General features: G+C 38.3%; 1 protein-coding gene across 4 annotated transcripts in view; it reads right to left on the minus strand.

Moving 5' to 3' along the window:
* Positions 1-23,759, minus strand: part of ZNF624 (zinc finger protein 624) — a 34,434-nt gene extending 10,675 nt beyond the window's left edge. The window contains exons 1-5 of one of the 4 annotated variants that reach the window (XM_054457869.2): positions 22,422-23,759; positions 18,277-18,365; positions 15,955-16,020; positions 3,233-3,359; positions 2,465-2,560 (exon numbers count right to left, since the gene is read on the minus strand). In XM_054457869.2, the coding sequence (XP_054313844.1) occupies positions 2,465-2,560; positions 3,233-3,359; positions 15,955-16,020; positions 18,277-18,363 (376 nt within the window). In that variant the 5' untranslated portion in view covers positions 18,364-18,365; positions 22,422-23,759. Of the gene's footprint in view, positions 1-2,464; positions 2,561-3,232; positions 3,360-15,954; positions 16,021-18,276; positions 18,366-22,421 lie in introns of those variants that run through there. The other 3 variants (XM_054457870.2, XM_063656600.1, XM_063656601.1) reach the window with 3 other exon arrangements.
* Positions 23,760-27,395: the final 3,636 nt, after the last annotated feature.

Raw genomic sequence — 27,395 nt, forward strand, 5'->3', positions numbered from 1 at the left:
GAAAAAGGACTAAAAACAGTAATGTTTTTAAAAGCCAAGTAATGTCAGGCATGGTGGCTCACACCTGAAATCCCAGCAATTTGGGAGGATGAGGTGGGAGGATAGCTTGAGCCCAGGAGTTCGAGAACAGCTTGGTCAACATAGTGAGACCCCCTCCTCTACAAAAAATAAAAATCTTAGGTGTGGTGGTGTGTGCCTCTAATCCCAGCTATGTAGGAGGATGAGGCAGGAGGATCACTTGAGCCCAGGAGTTTGAGGCTGCAGTGAGCTATGATCACACCATTGCATTCCAGCCTGGGTGATAGAATGAGACCCTGTCTCAAAGAAAAAAAAAAGTCAAGTAAGATTGATAAACTCTAGCAAGATTGAGTAAGACAAAATTAAGAAAACACAAAAAACCAGTATCAGGAATAAGAAATGGCACATCACTTCAGATCCATATAAACATTTAAATGATAAACAGGATAGTATGCCAACAAATTTTAAAATTAGATTAAACGGAACAATCCCTAAACATAATTTGCTAAACTGAAACAAAAAGAAATAAGAAATATGAACAGTCCTAAGTACTAAAGGCATAGAAGCTATAATTAAACACTTTTCCCAATAAAAGCTTCAGGCCAAGATGGCTTCCCTGGTGAATTCCACTACCATAAAAAACAACTTTCCCTCTCTCACAACTTTTTCTTCCCTCACCATAAGCTAACGATCTTGCCTCACATTTTAGAAACTATGGCAGCTATCATAATAGTGGCCTCAATTTTCCTGCCCTCAACTGACATGCAGGTGCACCCATCTTCTCCACCTTTCTCAGTATTACAACACAGGAGGTGACCTCTGTACCTATTCAAGGTAAATCCCCCTTTCTGTTCTAGATTTTATCTCCTTTAACCCTGTCAAACACTTTAGTCCTTCGTCTTTGTCTTGCAACATCAATGTCTCTCTCTCCATTAAGGCAATCCTATCAGCACTCAAACATGTCATAGCAGCTCCCATCTCAAAAATAAAACAAGTATTTTTTCTTGACTCCATTCTTTCCTTTAGCCACTGCTCCATTTCTCTTTCCCTCTTCGTAGGGGAAAAAAAATCCCTCTCTAAAAAGTTATCTAAAACTATCTATAATGTCTACTTTTCACTCACTCTTTTAAGTATAAATATTATCTGATATATAAAAATACGTAATTCACGTGTGGATTGTTCATGGCATCATAATAAAATGAATGCTTAAATGAACCACAATCTATTTCTTTCTTTCCATCTCCACTACCATCACCCTAATCAAAGTTACTATCATCACCTGGATAGACTATTGTAACAACCTTTTAACTTACTGCCTGCTTTATGCCTCAAGTTCAATCTCTATAAACAGTTATTTTCTAAAAACCCTACAGTAGAATCTCTCCATGCTTTGGAACTCACTTAGATCATCTACAAAGCCCTGCACAGGCAGGCTGCTACATCTCTAATCTTATTCTGTACCAGTTTCCCCTCACTTTAGTCACAGCAGCTTCCTTTTGATTTCCAGAACACATGGCATTCTTTGCTGTATCAGATCCTTTGCATTGTTGCTCCCTTAGCCTGGAATACTTCTCTTTTCCTCTTCCCCTTACTGTTTTCTTCTTCTGACCTTTCAGGTCTTGGCTTAAACGTCACCTCTTCAGAAGCTCCCCTGACCACCCTGTTTGAAGCAGGTGTCCTCTTCCCACCCCAGTTACTCTTTCTTATCCTCCAATTTATCTCATAGCTGGGAGGTATGGCAACCACCATTTTAGTTTGTTTTTATTTGTTTGCCAAATTATCTATTTCTCAAAATTTAATCTTCATGAAGGCAGGGACCTGGTCCATCTTATTAGCTGCTATAGCCCTTGTACCTAAGCCAGTTCACAGTATATAGATGTATAATATTGATTAAATACATCAATACTATATTTTGATTCTCAACTGCTTCCTTGTTTGTATTCTCAATTAGTTAAGAACCTGGAGGAGAGGTGGTGGGTTCCTCCAAAGTTTCTGTAGCCTTGTAGGTGAAGAAAACTAAATAATGAGTAAATAAGTTTGCCTTAAGAGAAATCAGTGGGGACCCTTATGGAAGCATTTTCAGGTAAATGAAGGAAGAAATGACAGATACTGGTGAAACAAATGAGAAACATGAAGTTAACTGGAGAAGACAGACCTGAAAGGGATATTTTATGCAAGTTTGAATGAAGAAGAAATAAAATAATAATTATGAAAAGCATGTCCCCAGGAAAGCAGAATAGGATGAGATGGTTCCCAAAAGTGGAGGACAGAGACAGAGGGAGAGAAGATGGGGGTGAGAGGGACAGGCAGTAAGATGGGGGATCTCTTCCTCTGAGACAGCTTTGAACAAATATATCTTCAAAATTATTTCAGATGTTCTGGTGAACATCCCCCTATAGTCTGTTACTTCAAATAAATCCCATCTTCTTGGTTCTATTTAACTCACCAGGATAGGGAATTCTTGAAATTTCTCTCACCGTCACCCATGGTCCTTTCCCATTCTCCAAATGAGATATCATGTCTGGTTTGGAAACTGCAAGCCCTGTCCACAGAAAAATAAATAGGATTTGATTGGAGCCATGAGCAAGAACTCCTGCCAAATTCAGTCTCAGTTCTTAATCTTCTGGGCAGAATGACCATTACAGGAAGTTCTAGAGCCGCACTGTCCGATACAGTTGCCAATTGTCACATATGGCTATTTAAATTTGAATTTAAATAAAATTAAGTAAAATCTAAAATTCAGTTCTTCAGATGGACTAGCCAAATTTCAAGTGCTCAAAAGCCACAAGTGACTAGTACCTGCCATATTGTACAGTGATGTTTTAGACAATTACAAAGACATCTCAAAGGAACTCAATGCTATGATTCTGGTTTGGTGGGATAATAGATTGTGGGAATAAACTGAGTTTAGAAAGAAATTGAATACATTTGTTTCTTTCTTCTAGAGGTACTGATAACTTCCATTTAAGGAAGTGACTAGAAAAAACTTTGGTCCAAAATCTGTGGGGTTGTCAACAATCTCCAAGATTCCAGTGAAATGTGTGTTTCTTACTCTACAATGGGCAGATCATGTAGTTAAGAGTGAGGAATAGCATAACCCAACCATGTGCCCCTAAAATCAAGTACTTCAGTTAAGTACTTTAGAGGCCCTTTATCTTTGGCAAACCTGGTCAAATGGGCAGATCAATCAACACAGAAGAGAAGTTATCCTTACCCAGGGAGACCAGATTCCTGTAATTCTCTAGCATCACATCCTTGTGCAGGTTCCTCTGTGTAGGGTCCATCAACCTCCATTCCTCCAATGTGAAGTCTATAGCCACATCCTTAAATGTCACCGATTCCTAAAACAATTACATTGTGATCACTTAGAAACTATACAATTAGACTTGTTAGGCAGAATTATACATAAAAAACTGGGGAAGAGCCCCAGAAACCAGAATCACCAAATGATTATGTAGGTCAACCAGTTCATCCCTTATAGGATGTATAAATCTCTCCAGTGACAAGAATTTGAAACCATAATACGCTGCCTATATCATCTTCAGAGTTTCATCTGATAGCAGAATTTCATTTCAGACCAAGTCTGGCTTCCTATAAATTATAAATATTGGTTCCACTATATTATCTGGAGTCAAACAGCATGGTTTCCTACTTCCCTAGAAAGTATTTAAAATACTTGATAACAGCCAGCAGTTTCCATCCAAATCATCTTTCTTCCTTAAAACCCTGGCTTATCTAAAATGTCAATTTTCTTTCAGTTCTAATCTATAGACTATGACTTACTAAAAGATACATTTTATCATTTGTATTGTGGATACAGAATATTATAAGCTTTCTCTTTGAAAAAGAAAAATAAAAAAAAATCGAGGAACTTTGGGTAAGTTCTTTGGTCTGAATACGTATATGTATTAAAAAAATGGAAGAACAGGCCATAAACATTTTCAATGTTACCTATTGGAGAAAAGAGGGAGTAGAGCGGACTGGAATGACAGCTAGACTCCTTTGAATATCTGTTTTGTAGACTTGACTTTTGAACCATGTAAATATATTATAAATGAAATAAAAGATTAAAAAAAGCAATCCCTAAAAATTAAGAGTAACATGAAACCAGCTGGTAGCACACTCACTCATTAGAGAGGAACTATTTTGAGTGACTTTGAAACAGTAATTTTTCTGTATATACTGCACAAGATATACCCTGAGAAAAATAACTGCAAAATAAAAACAAAACCAAAATGTTTTCAGTAAATAATCATATTAATTACAGTGACAGACATGCTATTGTTTAACTGCTGTGTGTGTAGTGCTTGATAAAGCAAATTAGCATACTGACGTCGTTGATAACTAATACATTTGGCATGGGAGAAAGAAGATAGAAATGTAATATTGATGAGATTAGGTTAAAAACTCCATAGTTCTGAGTTTGAATAGGAAGTATCACTAGAGATTCATGAAGCATTTTAAGGGGGAAAAAAAAACACATTTCCTAGCTTCAGCCACTGAAAAGGCCCAGAAACCATAACTAATAAGGTGGCACTATGCAAGCCAGACTGTGGGCTCTAAATATTACTTCCCCCTAAAAGGAACCAGGGCCTAGAACACCCTGACACATTAAAAAGCAAGGAAGCTATCAAAGACTACTAGGGTCATATCTAAGACACAGGAGACAACTTGAAGAGGCTTCCACTGGCCAATGATGTGACAATTTGAGCATCAATAAGGATAATAACTGCAATGGATTTCTAATCCATTATCTAATACAGTTACATTCATGATACATTATTTTAAAAATCTCATCTATCATCTTTGGAGAATACCTGGAAACTGGTAAGTAAAGAGAAAGAATCAAACTTTTGTCCTTTCTTACCTATGCAAAGTACACATAGTTTGTATTGTAATCAAACGTAATTAAATAGTTGCTAAGGGAAGGTTTCTCTTTATGGAAGTATTTTAGCTAATGAATGAAGAAGGAACAAAAGAATTAGAACATCACAATTTGCAACTTCTAATGAATTAAAGAATCATCAGCAGCTGCTAACATAAAAGAAAGGCCTCAATTAGCTAGTATATGTCTTCTGGTGGTATATACCAGCAATATGAAATGACATTGCTGAAAATATTTTTAAAAATCAAAATCTCAGGGCCGGGCGCGGTGGCTCATGCTTGTAATCCCAGCACTTTAGGAGGCCAAGGCGGGCGGATCACGAGGTCAGGAGATCGAGACCAGCCTGGCTAACACGGTGAAACCCCGTCACAACTAAAAATACAAAAAATTAGCCAGGTATGGTGATGGGTGCCTGTAGTCCCAGCTACTCGGGAGGCTGAGGCAGGAGAATGGCATGAACCCGGGAGGCGGAGCTTGCAGTGAGCCGAGATTGCACCACTGCACTCCAGCCTGGAACACAAAGCAAGACTCCGTCTCAAAAAAAAAAAAAAAAAAAAAAATCAAAATCTCAGCCGGGTGCAGTGTTGAATAGGAGTGGTAAACAGGGCATCCCTGTCTTGTGCCAGTTTTCAAAGGGAATGTTTCCAGTTTTTGCTGGTTCAACATTCGCAAATCAATAAATGTAATCCAGCATATAAACAGAACCAACGTAGTGTTGGAAGTTCTGGCCAGGGCAATTAGGCAGGAGAAGGAAATAAAAATCACAAGCATTCTTATACACCAATAACAGACAAACAGAGCCAAATCATGAGTGAACTCCCATTCACAATTGCTTCCAAGAGAATAAAATACCTAGGAATCCAACTTACAAGGGATGTGAAGGACCTCTTCAAGGAGAACTACAAACCACTGCTCAATGAAATAAAAGAGATACAAACAAATGGAAGAACATTCCATGCTCATGGGTAGAAAGAATCAATATCGTGAAAATGGCCATACTGTCCAAGGTAATTTATAGATTCAACGCCATCCCCATCAAGCTACCAATGACTTTCTTCACAGAATTGGAAAAAACTACTTTAAAGTTCGTATGGAACCAAAAAAGAGCCCGCATCGCCAAGTCAATCCCAAGCCAAAAGAACAAAGCTGGAGGCATCAAGCTACCTGACTTCAAACTATACTACAAGGCTATAGTAACCAAAACAGCATGGTACTGGTACCAAAACAGAGATATAGATCAATGGAACAGAACAGAGCCCTCAGAAATAATGCCACATTTCTACAACCATCTGATCTTTGACAAACCTGACAAAAACAAGAAATGGGGAAAGGATTCCATATTTAATAAATGGTGCTGGGAAAACTGGCTGGCCATATGTAGAAAGCTGAAACTGGATCCCTTCCTTACACCTTATACAAAAATTAATTCAAGATGGATTAAAGACTTACATGTTAGGCCTAAAACCATAAAAACCCTAGAAGAAAACCTAGGCAACACCGTTCAGGACATAGGCATGGGCAAGGACTTCATGTCTAAAACACCAAAAGCAATGGCAACAAAAGCCAAAATTGGCAAATGGGATCTAATTAAACTAAAGAGCTTCTGCACAGCAAAAGAAACTACCATCAGAGTGAACGGGCAACCTACAAAATCGGAGAAAATTTTTGCAACCTACTCATCTGACAAAGGGCTAATATCCAGAATCTACAATGAACTCAAACAAATTTACAAGAAAAAAACAACCTCATCAAAAAATGGGCGAAGGATATGAACAGACACTTCTCAAAAGAAAACATTTATGCAGCCAAAAACACATGAAAAAATGCTCATCATCACTGGCCATCAGAGAAATGCAAATCAAAACCACAATGAGATACCATCTCACACCAGTTAGGATGGCAATCATTAACAAGTCAGGAAACAACAGGTGCTGGAGAAGATGTGGAGAAATAGGAAAACTTTTACACTGTTGGTGGGACTGTAAACTAGTTCCACCATTGTGGAAGTCGGTGTGGCAATTCCTCAGGGATCTAGAACTAGAAATACCATTTGACCCAGCCATCCCATTACTGGGTATATACCCAAAGGATTATAAATCATGCTGCTATAAAGACACATGCACACGTATGTTTATTACAGCACTATTCACAATAGCAAAGACTTGGAAACAACCCAAATATCCAACAACGATAGACTGGATTAAGAAAATGTGGCACATATATACCATGGAATACTATGCAGCCATAAAAAATGAAGAGTTCATGTCCTTTGTAGGGACACGGATGAAACTGGAAACCATCATTCTCAGCAAACTATCACAAGGACAAAAAACCAAACACCGCATGTTCTCACTCATAGGTGGGAACTGAACAATGAGAACACATGGACGCAGGAAGGGGAACATCACACTCCAGGGACTGTTGTGGGGTGAGGGGAGGGGGGAGGGATAGCATTAGGAGATATACCTAATGCTAAATGACGACTTAATGGGTGCAGCACACCAACACGGCACATGTATACATATGTAACAAACCTGCACATCATGTACATGTACCCTAAAACTTAAAGTATAATAATAATAAAATTAAAATAAAGTAAAAAAAAAGAGGGGCAACAGGTTTAAGGGATTCAAACTACTCTCCCCACTTCTGTGAGTATAATGCTTATTATGTATCAGAGACTGCTCTAAGGGCTTATAATGTATTGAATGAATCATCACAATAAGGAAGGTGCTATTTACAAATAAAGAAAGTGAGGCACAGAGATGTTAGGTGTCTTGCCCAAGGTCAAAGAAGCAGAAGAGTCTAGATTCAAATCCAAGCAGTCTATATTGAGAATTCCAGCTTGTAACCTTGTAATCATTCTGATCCATGATCTAGTAAACTAAGAGCCCTGATTAGCTGACTACTCAGGTAAAGAAGTCAACTTAGATCATATTTGGCTAAGGTCTGTTCTAGATCAGAAGAAAGATTTCCTCTGGGGTGTTTTTCTACCATTTAGATATGTATGCTTGTCATACATGTCTTATGTATATATATATATCCCTTTGTAGTTTTGAACCTTTAGGTTTTTGAAGCACGTTTTAGATAATTCTGCTAATATTAAGACATGGAGAATGTAGGAGATGATGAGTTCATAAACTTTATTGTTAATCACTTGACATGTGTCTGTAACCAATGTACTTGGTTTTGTTTTCTTTTTTCACCAAGAACTCAGCCCCAGGAAAAAACCTGAGAAGGCCCTCATCTCTCATAGCTTACCTTGAGGCTGTGTACAAGCAAGAAATGACTAAGGCAGAGTTGCAACCTGCCTGCCTAAGAGGGAAATGTATGCCCAACACATACAAAGGCCCCTTTGGCAGTCGCTGAAGACTTACTGGTTTAAGGCAAAAAGAAATCTGTCTAATCATTAACTATCACCATGTTAACCAAGCAGATATTTTAGTGGCTATACATGATAAAGAATACAGACTTTACAGATTGGTCCAGGAAAGTTTCTAAACAAAGCAGCAGCACCAGCAACAACTGCAACAACAAACCCTAGAGAGGGGAGAATCTGATTTCCAGAGTTGCCATATTATATTATTTAAAATAACTAGCTGGTTTTCAACAAAAAATTATAAGATACAAAAAGAAACACGAAAGCATGGACCCATACACAGTAAAAAATAAAGCATCAATGGAAACTACCTCCGAGGAAGTCAAGACATTGTACTTATTAAACAAAGTCATTAAGGCAGCTATTATAAATATGTTCAAAGACCTAAAGAAAACCACGTATAAAGATTTAAAAGAAATTGTGAGAATGATATTTCACTAAATAGAAATTTTGGAGTTGAAAAGTATAATAACTGAAATAAATGTAGCAGTGAGACATAGCAAATTTAAACATATACTCACCTAACAAAAGAGTCCCATAAGACAGGAAGTAAAAATTTATAAAATTGAAGGGGCAAAGAGATAATTCAACGGTAGTAGCTGGACAAAGTGAAAACAGTGCTCAGAGGGAAATTTATAGCTATAAAATGCCTACAATTTAAAAAGAAGAAATCAATAACCTAAATTTATACCTTAAGGAACTAGAGAAGGAAGAGTGAACTAAATTTTTTAGAAAGCAGAAGGAAGGAAATAATAAATTGAACAGAAAAACAGCAGAGGAAATAAAAAAGGCAAAAATTGGTTATTTGGAAAGATTAAAAAATGGCAAACCCTTAGCTAGAGTGACTAAGGAAAAAAAAGACAGAAGACACTAATTACTAAAATCAGAATGAAAAAGAAGACATTCCTACTGACCTTAAAGAAATAAGAGGACTATAAAGGAACACTATGAACAATGGTATGCAAACTTAGATGAGATGGACAAATTCATAGAAAGGCATTAACTACCAAAACTGACTCAGTGTATAGAAAATCTGGATAGATCTATAACAAGTACACTTCCCACAAAGAAAAGCCTAGGTTCAAATGGCTTCATGTGAATTATACCAAACATTTCAAGAAGAATTAATACCAATCCTTCACTAACTCTTCCAAAAAATGGAAGGGAAAAATTCCAAACCCACTTTATGAGAACAATATTACCAAAACTAGACAAAGACATCAGAAGAACACTACAGACCAGTATCCTTATGAATATGGACACAAAATTCTCAAAAAAATACTAACAAAGTGGATTCAGCAACAACTAAAATGCCGCATATACTACAGCCAAATGGGAATTATCTTAGGAATACAAAGTTTATGTAATATCAAAAAAATCAATCAATAGAATAAAGAACAACAACTGCACATCATCTTAATAGATTCAAATATGTATTTGACAAAATTCAACAAACTAAAAATAGAAGCAAACATCATCAACCTGATAAACATTCTCTATGAAAACCTACATCTAGCCTCATACTTAATGGTAAACAGCTGAATGCATTCTCCCTGAGATCACAAAGACAACAATGTCCCTTCTCACTTTTCACTTTTCTTTTTCTTTCTTTCTCTTCTCTCTCTCTCTTTTTTTTTTTTTTGGATACAGGATCTTGCTCATCGCCCAGGCTGGAGTGCAGTGGTGCAATTTTGGTTCACTGCAACCTCCACCTCCCCAGTTCAAGGGATCCTCCCGTCTCAGCATCCCAAGTAGCTGGGATTACAGGTGTGTGCCACCATGCCTGGCTAATTTTTGTATTTTTTTAGTAGAGACAGGGTTTCACCATGTTGGCCAGGCTGGTCTCGAACTCCTGGCCTCAAGTGATCCACCCACCTCAGCCTCCTAAAGTGCTGGGATTACAGGCATGGGCCACCATGCCCAGACATTCCTTCTCACTTCCATTCAACATTATATTGTACATTTTTCAAGGGAAATTAGAAAAGGAAAAGAAATACAAGGTACCCAGACAGGAAAGGAGAAAGCAAATTTTGATTTGCAAATGATATAATCTCTCTATACAGTTAATGTTATCTTGCATATAAAACCCTAAGAAATCCACACATACACAAACAATTTAGTTCTATTAGAATAACCTAGTTCAGCAAGGTTCAGGATACAAGATCTATATGTGTGTGTGTAAGTCAATTATCTGTATATACTATCAATAACTATTTCAAAAAGAAATTAAGAAAAAATTCATTTACAATAGCAAAAATAAGAAAACACAGGAATGAAGTTTTAACAACAGATGTGTAAAACATGCACACGGAAAACTATAAAACTACAAAACTGAAAGAAACTAAAGAATACATAAATAAATGGGAGGACAATCGATGTTCAAGTATGGAAGACTTAATCTTGCGAATATAGCATTACTCTCCAAACTGATCAACAGATTCAACACAAGACTTATAAAAATTCCATCTGGCTTTTTTTTTTTTTCCTGAAATGGAAAAGCTGATCCTAAAATTCATTTGGAAATGAATTTGTTTTTTAAAACAATACTGAAAAAGAAGAAAGGTGAGGCACTCATACCTCCTAATTTCAAAATGTACTTCAAAGGTATTTTCAAAACTTAGTTCAAAGCTACAGTGCTCAAGACAGTATGGTACTGACATTAGGATAGACATTTACATCAATGGAATAGAACTGACAGTCTAGGAATAAATCCCTACATTAATGGTCAGTTGATTTTCAATAAGGGTACTAAGATAATGAGTAGAGAATAGTCTTTTCAACAAACAGTGCTGAGACAACTGAATATTCACATGCCAAAGAATGAAGTTGAATCTCTACCTCAGACCATAAACAAAACTTAACTCAAAATGGACTATAGACCTAAATATAAGAACTAAACTATAAAACTGTTAGAAAGACAGAGGAACATCTTCATGACCTCCGATTTGGTAATGAATTATTAGATATGACACCAAAAGCACACTAGACAAAACACAAGAAGAGATCATTAGGACTTCATTAAAATTAAAAACTTCCGTGCTTCAAAGGACATCATCAAAAACTCAAAAAGCCAACCAAAGAATGTGAGAAAATATTTACAAACCATTTATCTGAAAAGGGATTTGTATTTAGAACATATAAAGAACCCTTACAAGTCAAACATAAAAAGACAAATAACCCAATAAAAAAAAATGGGCAAAGGACTTGAATAGACATTTCTCCAAAGCAGATATACAAATAGCCAATAAGTATGCTCAAGAGAAGATGCTGAAAGTTCTTAGTAATTAGGGAAGTAAAGTCCCTAAGATACAGTAAGCTACCACTTCACACCCAATAAGATGTGTATAATCAAAAAAGGCAGAAAATATCAAGCGTTGTTGAAGAAGTAGAGCAACTGCAACACTCATACATTGCTGGTGGGAATGTAATATGGGGCAGCTGCTTTGTAAAACAATCTGACAGTTCCCCAAATGGTTTAACATAGAATTATCATATGATCCAGCAAAATTCCAACCCTAGGTATATACCAAGAGAAATGAAAACATATGCTCACACAAAAACGTATACACAAATGTATTAGCATCATTATTAATTGCCCCACAGTGGAAACAATTCAAATACTCATCAACTGACAAACAGATAAGCGATATGTGCTATATCCATACAACTGGAATATTATTTGGCCATAAAAAGGAATAGTACTGACATATGCTACAACACACATAAACCTTGAAAACCTGCTAAAATGAAAGCAGTCAGTCACCAAGGATGACATATTGTATCATTTCATTTATATGAAAGGTACAGAATAGGCAAATCTATACAGATGAAAAGATTAGTGGTTGTCAGAGGCTGTAAGGAGGGGGAATGGAGAGTACTGCTAGTGGGTATGGGGTTTCTTTTTCAGGGTGATGGAATGTTCTGTAATTCCATACGGCGATGGTTACAAACTCTGTGAATATATTTAAAAACCACTGAAATGTATACTTTATGAATTTCATGATATATTAATTACATCTTAGTAAAGCTGTCATTAAAAATACTGCCAGAAAGACAATCTTTTTCTTCCCTCCCAGGGGAAAATCAGGTAAATAAATAATCATAAAAAATCAAAGGTTTGTGTTGTGTGAAGAACGAATGAAATATTGATTGTAGAATGTAGAAGTGTGAATTAACTTTGAAACATAAAACTGCTGCTATAGTTTGGATGCCTTCCCCCCAAACCTCATGTTCAAAACTGATCCCCATGTTGGAGATGGGGCCTAATGGGAGGTGTTTGTGTCATGGGGCTGGATCCCTCATGAATGGCTTGGTGCCATCCTCATGGTAATGAGTGAGTTCTCCCTCTATTATTAGTAGTTCCCATGAGAGTTGGCTGTTAAAAAGAGCACGGCCCCTCCCGTCTCCCTCTCTTGCTATGTAGTCTCTATACACACTGGCTCTCTTTCCTTTTCACTGTGAATGGAAGCAGCCTGAGGCCCTCACAAGATGCAGATACTGGCAGTATGCTTCTTGTACAAACTGCAGAACTGTGAGCCAAATAAACCCCTTTTCTTTATAAATTACCCACTCTTGGGTATGCCTTTACATGGCAACAAACACACTAAAATAACTTCTAAGAATGTTGAGGGCATTTTGATCTTGTGAAAGTAAATTCACTTAAGTATCCTTTATTCAGAAACTGAACTTTGTCAAACTGCAGAAACTATTACTATAACTAAAGTTTTATTTTTATTGCAAAAAGTTCCTAGGGAGCTAAAAGAGTACCCATTTATTTCAATTTCACCATCCCAGACCAACTCTATTCATAATTTAGACAAATAAAATTGGAAACCTAATATACAATACCCAAAAATTGTTGATTCTAAGATAATACACTGATGCATACAATGGAAACCAGAAATCATAAGCCTCATATTCTTTACCTCAAAGACACTGGGCAAATAACATTAAGCCAGACTGATGTAAAAGTTTCTTTTTGATAGAGTTCAAGAAAGTAAAAATTAGCTCATACTGAGAAAGTAAAATTCTGCCCTTCCACACCTCAAGCTAGAATAGAAGACACAGATAAAACCAACTGACAAGTTAACAGCAAACAATATTTCTTCTAAGGTCATTCTGCAGCTGTAAAATGTCATAATTACCCGTTTTGAGCAACTACTGCTTTCTTACTCATTATGACACCTCATCTTTTAAAGTCATAGACTGTCAGAAATTGTGTAGTCTGAAATCACATCAGAAAGAATGAAAGTGACTTTGATGCTGAGAAGCAGTTATTTGCAACCCAGATGCAGACTTTCACATGAGGGGTTTCTGAATATGTCATTTTACATTTAACTTTGTATTTTCCAAAGAAATAGGACCCCGGGTCCATTACGCAGTCTGGACATGGTATTGACTCTTTTATACAGAGCCTATTTTGCTTTAAGCCTATCACATCCCTGATCTCATTAAAATTTCATCAGAATTCCTTCCTTCATCAAGATTATATAATAACCCAGCTGGGTGCCATGGCTCATGCCTGTAATCCCAGCACTTTGGGAGGCTGAGGTGGGCAGATCACTTGAGGTCAAGAGTTGAAGACCAGCCTGGCCAACACGGTGAAACCCTGTCTCCACTAAAAATACAAAAATTAGCTGGACATGGTGGTGGGTGCCTAGTCCCAGTTACTGGGAGGCTTTTAAAGGCTTCTTATTATCTCCTCTTCATCTTGAGGCTATGCTTATCTAGTTGTTTGTTGTTGGGAAATTAAGTTGTTTACCAAAAGTTACAACATATATACTGGCACTATGATACTCAGAAAATATCAAGACTCTTTGTCTTGATGTGTTCTTTTTGGTCTGATTATAATAATCATGCAATAAGAGTTCTTCATCAATCTTCTATAGTTTCTTTGTTAGACGTTTGTACTAAAAAACATGTGCCTGTAAAATAAAAGACATTTAGCACTGCAATTTCTTCTTTTAAAGGACTATGCTACAAAAAAAAAAAAAGAAAAAAAACACTAATTGAAAATGTCAGCCGGGCGCAGTGGCTCATGCCTGTAATCCCAGCACTTTGGGGAGGCTGAGGCAGGCAGGTCACCTGAGGTCAGGCGTTCAAGACCAGTCTGACTGACATGGTAAAACCCCATCTCTACTGAAAATACAAAAATTAGCCAGGCGTGGTAGTAGGTGCCTGTAATCCCGGCTACTTGGGAGGCTGAGGCAGGAGAATTGCTTGTACCCGGGAGGCAGAGGTTGCAGTGAGCCGAGATTGTGCCACTGTGCCTGGGTGACAGAGCGAGACTCCATCTCAAAAAAAAAAAAAAGAAAATGTCAGCAATAGTTATAAGAAAATCAAACAAATACAAAACCAATTAAATTAAATTAATAACTTATTGATAGTTATTATCAAATCACTGGTTCTATTCAAAGTAAAATTAAACTAAGCTATGTTTAGTATGTATAATAAAAAGGATGCAGAATTTAGGGAAGAGCCAGACAGAATTCATCTTCTACCAGGGACTCCCTTTGTCAGAACAAAAATAAACCATATGAATTGTACACCATGTCAAAAAGTATGGCATTTTCTAAGGTTCGTGGTTCAAAGTCTAAAAGTATGAATATTTCTACTCTAAGATTTTAAGAATCTAAGCTATTGTATGTTAAAAAGAATTTAAAAAATCATTTCAAAAATACTATGTATAAAACTGAATCTCAGAATGTATTTTCTCATAGAAGCAAAAGTAAAAACCACATTTTACAAAAAATATCTCTGGAATAAAACCAACTTTCAAAGGATAATTTTAAAAAACTTAAAAACATAATTCTTCTAAAAGCATAGTGAATACTTGCCAAAGATTTACATAAGTCATTAATGAGGGATCAGAAGCTTGACAAGACAGGTTTAAAGGAGATGCAAGAAACCGATGTACAGATAGTGGAAAAAAGAATGCTGGAATAAGACTGCAAAATCGGATACAAACCTGGTTAATGTCCTACAGGACAGTAATACCATAACTTTGGGGATTATCTTTTATCCTAGCAAAAATAATTGCAATGTTTCAATCTTCTAGAAGTTAATATCTAACTTTTAAGATCTAAATATTAATTAATAGTAAATGGTAAGTCAAACAACATAACCCTCCTCTGCTATGTCAGATAACCCTTAGACAGGCTTGTTAAGACAATGGTCTAATATGACTCTGAAATGGCCTACATATATCTTTTATTTATTTCTAAGTTTTGGATAATTTTTCTTATCACAACAAATTTCTGATTTTTATTTTTTCTGGAAAAATGAAGTGGATTCAGTACTCACAAATAAGAAAGCCTTAAGAAATAAAATATCTAAACCAATTTAAACTCATCTTAACACTATTTCCACAATGTTGATGTACTCTTGGTATTTTTTAATGGCACAGTATTGGGTCTTAGAATGCAGCACAAGCTTCAGACTACGTAATGATAGGATATTTTACCATTAGTAATCATGATGTGACTATCTGGCTAGATTACGGCTGCCACCTCTGAGAGAAATGAAATCTGTTAAATTGATGCCACCAGCCCTGGGCTACCACACCAATCAAATAATCATTGTGAACTTGCAATTAACTGGGAACATTGAGAATCAGAGGCAGTAAAATAGGCATTTTCTCTGTATTCATTATCTGTACAACGGTAGGTATTACCTTTACCAATTGTGTTTCTTCTGCCTGAAGGTGAAGATCTTCATCTGGCTGGGTAACTTCAGGGCTCTGATGGGATACAGGATAAGATCACTCAGTGATAGGCTGCCTATGACTTACAGCAGAGCCTCAACAAGCACCACCGATCCACTGTGGATGCAGTGTATATGGGATGACCTCATCTACTGTTCTACTTAGGGCTGAAATCAAAGTCCCATTGTAACATGCAATCATAATCTTTCACTTTATTTGGGACAATGACGAACACACGTAAGATTGAAAAAGATATAACTGCTTTTAAAAAAGAACCTATCAAAACAAAAATAAACTTATAATAAAGTGCCTTCAGACACTACACAATTCTACTTTTTCATACTGGGATGAAATCTATTTCTCAGAAAGTATCTTGCTCAAGAATAATATTCAAAACCTACTATCTGTTTTCTACAATTGAAAAATCATTACAGTGTTTGGTGGGGGGATGTGGCTCAACAGTCACTCAGGAAATATTTCAGCAACCTCTCATAACATTGTTTTCTTCCAAAACTTAGAAACTGTATCTCCATGAGGGCCTTATTTATTTATTTATTTATTTAATTTTTTTTTTTTTTTTTTTGAGACAGAGTCTCACTCTGTCACTGCCCAGGCTGGAGTGCAGTGGGGCGATCTTGGCTCACTGCAACCTCTGCCTTCCAGGTTCAAGTGATTCTCCTGTCTCAGCCTCTTGAGTAGCTGGGACTATAGGCATGCATCACCATGTCCGGCTAATTTTTTGTACTCTTTTTTTTTGTGGAGACAGAGTTTCACCATGTTTCCCAGGCTGGTCTTGAACTCCTGGGTTCAGATAATCCACCCACCTCAGCCTTTCAAAGTGCTAGGACTGCAGGCATGAGCCACTGCACCCAGCTCATGAGGGCCTGATTTTATGAATGCAATGAAATTTTACTTTAACTTCTAGTTGTAGTTATCCATTTCAGATTTTGTGCCATTTAAAAAAGTTATGGATAATAAAACTACATACTTAAAGATCATTATAAAAAAATGTTATGCTAACTCTCCCTCAACAACATCTTATCTAAAAATGCACAAATATTCAGATTCCAGAAAATTAATGATGATGCGAATCTTCAATCTCTGATAGAGACGGGTTGATCCCGTGATACACGATTAGACAAATATGGTTATACCTGGTGATCAAGGGCAACATTTTGGTTTTATTTATCTTTTCAAGGGTATGTTTTAAGGACTATTTACATGTTACATATTCTGGCTACAAAGAATAAAAGACCACAATCACGGGTTATTACAGATCATTACTACAACAAATTATATTTGTTGGTATTCTCTTTCTTCTGCATCTATTTTAAAGTCACTGCTAAAACACAGCTTTTATCACATTAATACTAATCCCAAAGACACTCAAACACACACACACACGTTTAAATGTCTTCAGGGAAACATTAAAAGATTCATCTTAAATATCTAATTTCCAGCCCTATCTGTCACAACTTTCCAACCTGAATCACAAGCTCACCCACTGTTCTCTGCCTCTGAAGCCTTGCCCTTAAACCCCTTTCTCACCTGAACTATCTTCATAAATACTTTATGACAATTAAAATCCCACTTGTAATTCAGTACCAGCTTAAATCTAACTATCCTCATGAACTTTCTATGACCAGTTTAGCCCACACTATCATCCCATTTCTTTCTTTACATAGCACTCATCTTTATCATACCGATAAGCAACTACTATTCACCTAAATAATGTAATTATTACTTTTGTACATTTTACCTCAATGAAACTGTAAATTCCCTACAGCCAAGCACTGTCTTAAACATATTCTTTCAATGTAATCTATTAAATCTGATCACTTCTTAATGAGTAGAAAAGAGATCACTGAGAATGGCACAAGGGGAATGGTTCCTATGAATCAGGGCTGGGGTATGTGTTTGTGTACATATATTTTCCCCAAAATTTCCTAAATAAAATTTTCCAATTGAAAAATATTCCATTCTGCTGTCCTATAAATAACTGAAATTTCCTGGGAACAATACAAATTTAATATCAAAATTAAAGATGCCTGTCATAACTAACGACAGCTCAGATATTTTTTGAAAGATCATGTGTCCTGATATTTGGTTAAGTAAGTATAGTGAATCATCCCATAGTTTACTACCCTTACTGTGAACCCAATTTTCATGGGTCTATTTAGTTGAGCTCCCAGAAGGGGTGTCGGGGGAAGTAGAGAAGCCACGAGCCTTCAGGAAAAGTAAACACGCTCTCAAACCAAGATAGTAGGTCAAAAACAGGGAATCCCAACTTACCAGGCGTCCAACTGAGAAAAACACAGCAGCCATAATCTCTCCCTCTGGTTTCCCCTCTCTGGAAAGAGTGGAGTCTTGCAAAGACATACCTAAGGAAGAGAAATAAGCCATGGAAACCAATCCTGCCTGGGGAATTTCAGACTCACCAAGTTGGAATCCTGACATACAAGTGAGCATGACCTCCCTAAGAAAGCACAAGAGTAACCCTTAAGATCAGTAAGGGACAAAGACCCTTGCTCCGGCAGAGCTCAAGATTTTAGCACTGTTAACTATAGTCACAACTAACACGCTAGCCATTGTACAAGGAGGTTTTAAAATACTTTCTCATTTTATTTTCACATCAACCTAGTAGGAATAACATTCCCATTCCATAGATGAGGAAACTGAGCCTAAAAAAATTAAAGTACCCAAGGCCATGCAGATACATGACCCCAAATCAATCTAATTCCAAAGCCCATACCTTTTCCACTGAATCAACATGCTGTGTGAAGTATGAGAAAAAATACTTCAATCTTTCTTTGCCACAATCACTTACTCATCTAACAATTAAATATTCTAAGAATCTCCTTTTCTTGCCTTTCCCACGAAGAGTCTATTTCCTAACATTTTCAGAGATCTGTTTCATGTAAAGAGAACACTATGACTTCAAAATTTAAATGATATTGGAAATCTTGATTTACCCCTCCCAATCTGATATTCAAATAGATCTTTATCCTTTCTATATCAGGCAAACTTAAACAAAAAGGAAGCAGGTATAATAATAATAATAATAATAATAATAATAATAATAGAAGAGACATGAAATTCAGTGCACAAAGCATTAAGCTATAGTCTTTTTATATTGAAAAAATATATATACCTAATAAAAGTTTTATCCTATGGAGGAATAGGGTGGCAGAGATCTTTTCCAGGGATACTTGGGCCCTGCTTTTCTACCTTTGGCTAATGATATGTATGGCCTTACTGAGGCTGAGTTTGGTTCAAGAACCAGGAGTGCCTGATGTAGGATATCAAACAGTACAGATTGTTAATATAAATTCTTCTAGGATGGTAATACTAGCCTCATGAATCTTTATTCATGAGGGCAGTGACATAATAAATATTAAGTTTTTGAGAAACTCTACCTTGTGCAAAAAGTGTTATAAGCAATTATATGGTCCTGCAAGTAGGGCCTTTGTTATGCTTAAACATGTGGAATCTGCTCCTTCCCTGAATGTGCACCTTGCTTCTCATAACGTTCAGTAGCTTTGCTCAATAAACATAGCAGAACTTAATCTAACCTTACAGTGTCTAACAATCAGAAGCTCATCTGAAAAGATACTTGAAGTACTTAACCATAATTCTCTGAAAAACAAGAATATTAATATATAAAGCAAGGTTATCAAGAATGAAAAGAATATTAGAGATACAAAAATTAACTAGATATGGGTATACTGAAACATATACTGTCAGATTAATGTATTAACTCAAGGAGGAGACCAGGGTTAGTTAAATCAAGAAAATATGTAAATATCTTGTCTGGGCATGGTGGCTCATACCTGTAATCCCAGCACTTTGGGAGGCCGAGGCAGGCGGAGCACCTGAGGTCAGGAGTTCGAGACCAGCCTGGCTGACACAGTGAAACCCTGTCTCTACTAAAAAATACAAAACGATCAGCCAGGTGTGGTGATGCACGCCTGTGGTCCCAGCTACTCGGGAGGCTGAGGCACTAGAATTGCTTGAACTTGGGAGGTGGAGGTTGCAGTGAGCAGAGATTGCATCACTGCACTCCTGCCTAGGCGACACAGCGAGACTCCATCTCAAAAAAAAAAAAAAAAAGTGAGTATCTTAAAAATGTAGAGTGATCTGTTTCATCACACTGGGGCTTTCCTAGGCACAATGAAAAGGTTTTGGTGGAAGAGAAACAATGAGAAGTTGAGGGAGGAAAGCAGTGCAGTGTGGAGATAAAAGAGGTAAAGAAAGAATAGTCTGAGGGGATTCCTGTATTGAAGCCTCAAGGTAACCAGTAAATGGTTTTGCCTTATACCAGTGTTTCTCTAGATTTTTCTGTCATAGAGCCTTTTGCAAATCTAATGAAAATTATGACTCCTCTCCTGTTTTCTAATGAAAACGCCGCATGTATAATTAGAGGGGTCTCAAATCTGAGAATGCAAAAAACTCACTGGATATGCTTATTAAAAAGGAAATTATTTGGCCCCATCCAAGATCAAAATTAGGATCTCTAGATGTGAGGCACAGAAATGCACAGAAATACACAGCTTGAACAAGTACACCTTAAGAAATATTTAGTTTAATATAATGTTAACATGTTAATTATATAATATGTTAAATTAATGTTTTAGTTTTAGTGTAATATTTTAAGAAATATTGCCTGTTACACAATAGGGATTCTGAAGGGTGAAGGAGTGGGAGGGGGGTGAAGGAGTGGGAGGCGGGTGGAGAATGAGGAATTACTTAATGGGTATAATGTACGTTATTCTAGGGACGGATACCCTGAAAGCCCTGATCTCACCACTACACAATCTATGCATACCAGTAAATCTTAACTTTTTGGGGGGGTATGGACCCATCTGAGAATCTGACCTTGTCCACAAAATAATGCACATGCATATATGATGTTGCATATTACTTCAGAGAGCTTGAAAACTGACTCTCCCTCCCAAGCCCATACACCGACCCCCAAGTTTTACAAGGCTGCAAAGAAAAAAAATTAGCCAAGAATATTGCCCCCCCGCAACCCCCAAACGCTAAAGCAGACCTACAAAGAGCAACATAAGGCATTTTCAATTCCGAAGGTCTAGAGTAATGGTTTTCTGCATCTTTAACATTTATCAAGAGTGAGCTGAGTCATCATTTAAAAAATATTTGTAGATATTAATAAACTCCTTGGCAATACTTTATGTAGATTATGTAGATTATGCTGGTAACATACGTTTAACAACCAAACTGCAATAAACACCTTGTTTTGTTTTATAATTAGAATAAACAATATTTAACATTTAATATATTCAGCTTGATCTCAATTGTGCAAATATAATGCATAGAAAAAAAGACTGCGAGTAACCCAAAATTCTACTGAGACCTCTGAGACTTGGGGCTGTGATGTTTACCCTTCTTTCTGCTTTTCTGTACTTTCCAAGCAGACAAGAAGTATCTACATATACATAGGAATCTGGAATAGGAATAAAATCCCAGAATGGCTGGCCACATCCCCAGGTTCTAACCCTGGTTTGGCTACCGTAGAACTGTGACTACAGGCAAGTCACTTGAGCACAACGAATCAGCTATTAGTACATGACAGTAGCCACCTTATATGTTTCTACTGTCCCGTTTGTCATTATGCAGGAGATATCTAGGCCAATATTCCCCAGTTATAATTTCCCTAGGTATTTACAAGCTCTGTCTTTCCAACTATTGCAAACGTATCCAGAGACTTCAGGAGAAACTTTACTTGTTTTGCTTCCTTGGCCAGTGTAGTTATTTAGAAATAATGAAGGGTCCATGTTTTTGCTGAGAATCTCAGCGCCATGTACCAGTCCAGCATTTCCCAACCAATGCAATAACACCATTGTCATGTCAGGAAGTGACAAGTGATTAAAAGGTGATTACAGTATTTGAAATGCTACATTTCAGGAAAAGCTGTCTCGGTTACTGAGTAGCGCAGGTCCCCCGATGTGGAACCCAGTTCCATCCCTGCCAGTTCAGAAGCCAGAGCGGACATGCTCCTGCCAACCTCGCCCTCTTTCCCTAACTGCTCTCCTCTACCCACTTGGGGTATGCCCTCCTCAGGGCCTGCAAGGCGCGGGGCTGGGAAGACAGGGAAAGTCGGGTCAGGGGCCCACCCGCCCTGCGCCCGGCTCTTTTTAACCCCAGCGCCGCCAGGCCCGCAGGGAGGGGGTTCCCGGGTTTGGACACGGGCTAGGAGGCCGCAGAGGGCACGCGGCCCGACCTGTGAGGGAGGCCAGCTGGAGACTGAACCCACACTCGGGAAGGAGGCCCAGCCCCAGTCGCCTCTCAGGGGTGGGCGGGTCCGCTCAGGGACAGGGGCTCTAGAGGGAACGGCCACGCCCCGGACGCCGCCGGGAGCCAAGCGCCAAGGGAGGGGCGGCGGGCAACCGAGGCTAGGCGCCCGGGACAACAAGTACCTGGCGGCCGAACTGAGGACAACTGAGGGCACTCGCAGAGCAGGGCGGGAACGCTTCCAGCAATGGCGGCGGCTCGGCGGGGCCGGCCTCCAGGCAGGGCATTGCGCCTGCGCAGCCGGAGCGTCGGAACTACAGTGCCCAGAATCCTCAGCGCCTGAGGCCCCCGCCCCTTTTGTCTGCGTTAGTGAAGGAATTGGCTCTTCGAGGGTGAGAAAAAATTCCGATTGGATACGCTTCTGTTGAGAAGCCTTGACTATGTGTCAAAAGCAATAGCACTAGAGATACAAACAATGACCCAACCCTTGTCTTGGAACATTTAGGTGCGACTAAAGAAAGCCGTTGAGAGAACAGATAGATGTGATCCAGACAATTATGTGAACAAGTGCTTGGAAACACATATTTCTGAACAATTCCCTTTATGACAATTCCCTCAGAGTTGGAAGAGACAACAATTGATGACTATAATGCCAATTAAGTAGAATGGATATGAATGCCTGAAAATAAGCTGGAAATTTTAAGGCCAAAATTCTTCGAAATACAAAGAAGAAACCTTTCTGAAGACAAATAGCTGTAGAAGTTCTCCTCAATGCATACAAATGATAATTCTTAAAACACAATGACTGAAAGTATTTATTTGCAACAAATTTATTTGACCACTTATTCAAGGGCTGCTCGTCCAAGAGCTATATTAAGGTCTATTTACTTTATCCCTACCAAAGGCGGTATTTTTTGAGGATAGAAACTACGTCTCATGGAGTTTATCACTCAGAGTGCCTACTTAGGAGACTGCTTGCATAATGAATGAAACGAAGGAAGAATGAATGAATACTTTGGGACCCCACCTCCCAACACACTTCCACATATCGAAATGCACACGGAATGAGGTACATCTTCTAAGGAGAGTGGCATTGAAGAGTAATCAAAACAACAGGATATTCACAGGAGGACTGGAGTAAAAAGAAATTTCCAGTGAAAAAGATTACTCAAAATATTTATTCAATACACTCTGAAATTAGAAACTGAGCAAATGTCTTTTGGAGATCCCAGTTCCCTCACATTCCCCACAGATGAAGATGAGCCAAACAGAAGTCCAAAACTTAAACATTACAAAACAAATAATAAAGTAAGACACTGTGAATGAAAATCAGCACAAACAATAAACAGCAGAAATATATCCCCCAAAACTTCAGAGGCAGAGCTCATTTGATTAAAAATTTAAAATTATTATATTTAAAATGTTTAAAGACAGGATAGATGGAATTAAAAACATTATCAACAAACAACAGAATGTAAAATAAGCCACCAGGAAAGTTTAGAGGAACATACACATTTCGTTAAACTATTAAAAAAAAAAAAGAAAATGTTTAACACAATATTTAGGGTAGATTATTACTTCTACAGGGATAAAGAACAGGAAAGACAGACACACAGGTGACTTCAAAGGTATTGGTAATGTTTTATTTCTTAATTTTGGTAGGAGTACACTGTTGTTCAATTTGTAGTGATATTTGTTATAGGCAATTTTGTGTGCATTTTATATTTAGTAATTTTTAAACTCTTAAAGAACTCTTCTGTGAAGGAAGAAACTAATGCTTTTTGGCTTCAAATAATAAACTAATTGTTAAAAGTTACTTGAAGATAGATTTTTATTCAGATTGTAAAACTTTATGCTAACAACGAACTGCTTTAGAAAATAGAGTAGGCTACCTTGTGAAATAATGAATTTGAATTCTTTGGAGAAGTTCAGGCAGAGATTAGATGAATCCTTGCTTAGAATTTTTAAATGTCCTCTTGGGAATTTGATTGCATGACCTGCAAGCTCTCTTCCACATAAGCATTTTGTGTTTACATGAATATTCCTTTCATTACATTTATTTTTCCTCCCATTGGGCCAGGGTAATGAATAGATTTGTATCATCACAATGTGTTATGGAATACTTAGGAATCAGTGACATTCAGGGATGACTTCATCTGGGAAGAGTGGAACTTAATGGATTCCTCAAAAGGAATTTGCACAAGGGTGTGATATTGGGAAACTACAGGAACCTGGTCTGTCTGGGTAAGAAGAGTTTTGTTGTGACTCGCTATTTTTCTGTTGGACCAAATGGACCTTAGGATTCAGGGAATTATGATATCTTATGAACTCTTATGGAGTAGTTCTATCTGCATTTCCAAATAAAAACTCTGCTCTTTGTAAAGGGAAAAATTTATATTTTCATCGGCATCTTGAAAACTCCACCTGAGGACAATCCCCCAGACCTAGGACTGTCTCTCTTAAAGTCTCTTTTCAGGTACTTCAATTCTGCCTTTTTAAAAAAATTAAAAAAAATATAGTTTTGGCTAACTTATATTGGTTCTGTGATGCAGCATATTTTACCATTCTTGGGAGCACATATTTGACCCCTCCCAACTACTTTTGTAATCATATGGAACTCCCTATATTGATCATGCCTTCCAAAAGATTATGTCCACATAGAACTCTGGAATGGCTTTTTGTCACCAACATAGTGAAGTTCTATTTCCCTTTTCCTTAACAGGGCTTGCAGTTTCCAAACCAGACACAATCTCCCAGTTAGAGAAAGAAAAAGGATCCTAGATGATAGTGAGACAAATTTCAGGAAACTCCATCCAAATAAGTAAATGAGAATGAGGATAAGATTCATTGTAAGTAACATCCTCAGTTGGTGTTCAAAAGTTATCTTTTGCCTGGGTACAGTGGCTCATACCTGTAATCTGAGTGTTTTGGGAGCCCAAGGTGGGAGGATTGCTAGGAGCCAACAGTTTGAGACCAGCTTGATATAGTGAGACCCCATCTCTTAAAAAAAATTAAAAAATTTACCAGGCATGGTGGCATGTGCCTGTAGTCCCAGCTACTCAGGAGGCTGAGGTGGGAGGATCGCTTGAACCCAGGAGTTCAAGGCTGCAGTGGGTGAGGATCACAACACAGAATTCCAGCCTAGGTGACAGAATGAGACCCTGTCTCTCTAAAAAGCAAGCAAGCAAACAAACCAAACACCACAAACAAACCAAACCCCTCTTAGCAGAATACTTACATGAAGTAATAAAAGGTATGTACCAAATGCCTACAACAAACATATGTCATGATGAAATGTTAAATGCTTCCCATGGAATTAGGTTCAAGACAAGATTGCATCCACCATCGCATTTCAATTCCACATTGCACAATGTAAAGGGGCCTGCCCAAGGTCATAACATTGCTCACTGGGTAAGTCAAGAGAACCCAGTACAGCACTTTAGATCCTTCATTACAGTTTTGTTCTAAAACTGCTCCTGTTACCCTTCAGACATGAGTCTCTTAAGTATTATCATTTGAATTCATGTATATTAGTTCATTTTCACACTGCTCTAAAGAATGCCTGAGACTGGGTGATTTATAAACAAAAGAGGTTTAATTGGCTGACAGTTTTGCATGGCTGGGAAGGCCTCAGGAAACTTACAATCATGATGGAAGGCAAAGGGGAAGCAGGCAATTTATTCACAAGGCAGCCAGAGAGAGGGGAGAGCAGGGGAAACTGCCACTTATAAAATCATCAGACCTCATGAAAACTCACTATCATGAGAACAGCATGGGGCAAACCACCCCCATGATCCAATCACATCCCACCAGGTCCCTCCCTCGACACATGGGGATTAAAATTCAAAATGAGATTTGGGTGGGGACACAGAGCCAAACCATATCATTCTGCTGCTGGCCCCTCCTAAATCTCAAGCCCTTTTCACATTTCAAAACCAATTACGCCTTCCCAACAGTCCCGCAAAGTCTTAACTCATTCCAGCATTAACCCAAAATCCAAGTTCAAAGTCTCATTTGAGACAAGGCAAGTCTCTTCCACCTATGAGCCTGTAAAATCAAAAGCAAGTTAGTGACTTCCAAGATACAATGTGGGTACAGGCATTGGGTAAATGTTCCCATTCCAAACGGGAAAAATTGGCCAAAACAAAGGGACCAACGGGCCTCATGCAAGTCCAAAATCTGGTAGGGGAGTCATTAAATCTTAAAGCTCCAACATGATCTTCTTTGACTCCATATCTCACATCCAGGGCATTCTGATGTGGGCTCCCAAGGCCTTGGGCAGCTCCGCCCCTGTGGCACTACTGGGTATAGCCCCTTTTGCTGTTTTTACGGGCTGGCATTGAGTGCCTGCAGCTTTTCCAGGCACATGGTACAGCTGTTGATGGATCTACCATTTGGGAGTCTGGAGGATGGTGGCCCTCTTCTCACAGCTCCACTAGGCCATCCCCCAGCGGGGATCCTGTATGGGGGCTCCAACCCCACATTTCACTTCTATGCTGCCCTAGCAGAGGTTCTCCATGAGGACGCTGCCCCTGCAGCCGACTTCTGCCTGGACATCTAGGTGCTTCCATACATCCTCTGAAATCTAGGCAGAGGCTCCCAAAGCTCAACTCTTCTGTGCACCTGCAGGCCCAACACCACATGGAAGCTGCCAAGGCTTGGGGCTTGCACCCTCTGAAGCAACAGCCCAAGTTGTCCTTGGCCTCGTTAACCACGACTGGAGTTGCAGCAGCTGGGATGCAGGGTACCATGTCCCAAGGCTGCACAGAGGAGCAGCCCTGGGCCTGGCCCACAAAACCGTTTCCTCCCTGGGTGATGGGAGGCATCGCTGTGAAGATCTCTGACATGCCCTGGAGATATTTCCCCATTGTCTTGGCAATTAACATTTGACTCCTTGTTACTTATGCAAGTTTCTGCAACCAGCTTGAATTTCTTTCCAGAAAAGGGTTTTCCTTTTCTACCACATGGTCAGGCCGCAAATTTTCCAAACTTTCATGCTGTCACTTCTTGAACACTTTACTGCTTAGAAATTTATTCTGCCGGATACCCTAAATCATCTCTGTCAAGTTCACCCAGATCTCTAGGTCAGGAGTAAAATGCCACTAGTCTCTTTGCTAAAGCATAGCAAGAGTGATCTTTGCTCTAGTTCCCAATAAGTT

The sequence above is a fragment of the Pongo pygmaeus genome, chromosome 19 (assembly GCF_028885625.2).
Source record: "Pongo pygmaeus isolate AG05252 chromosome 19, NHGRI_mPonPyg2-v2.0_pri, whole genome shotgun sequence".
NCBI lineage: Eukaryota > Metazoa > Chordata > Mammalia > Primates > Hominidae > Pongo > Pongo pygmaeus.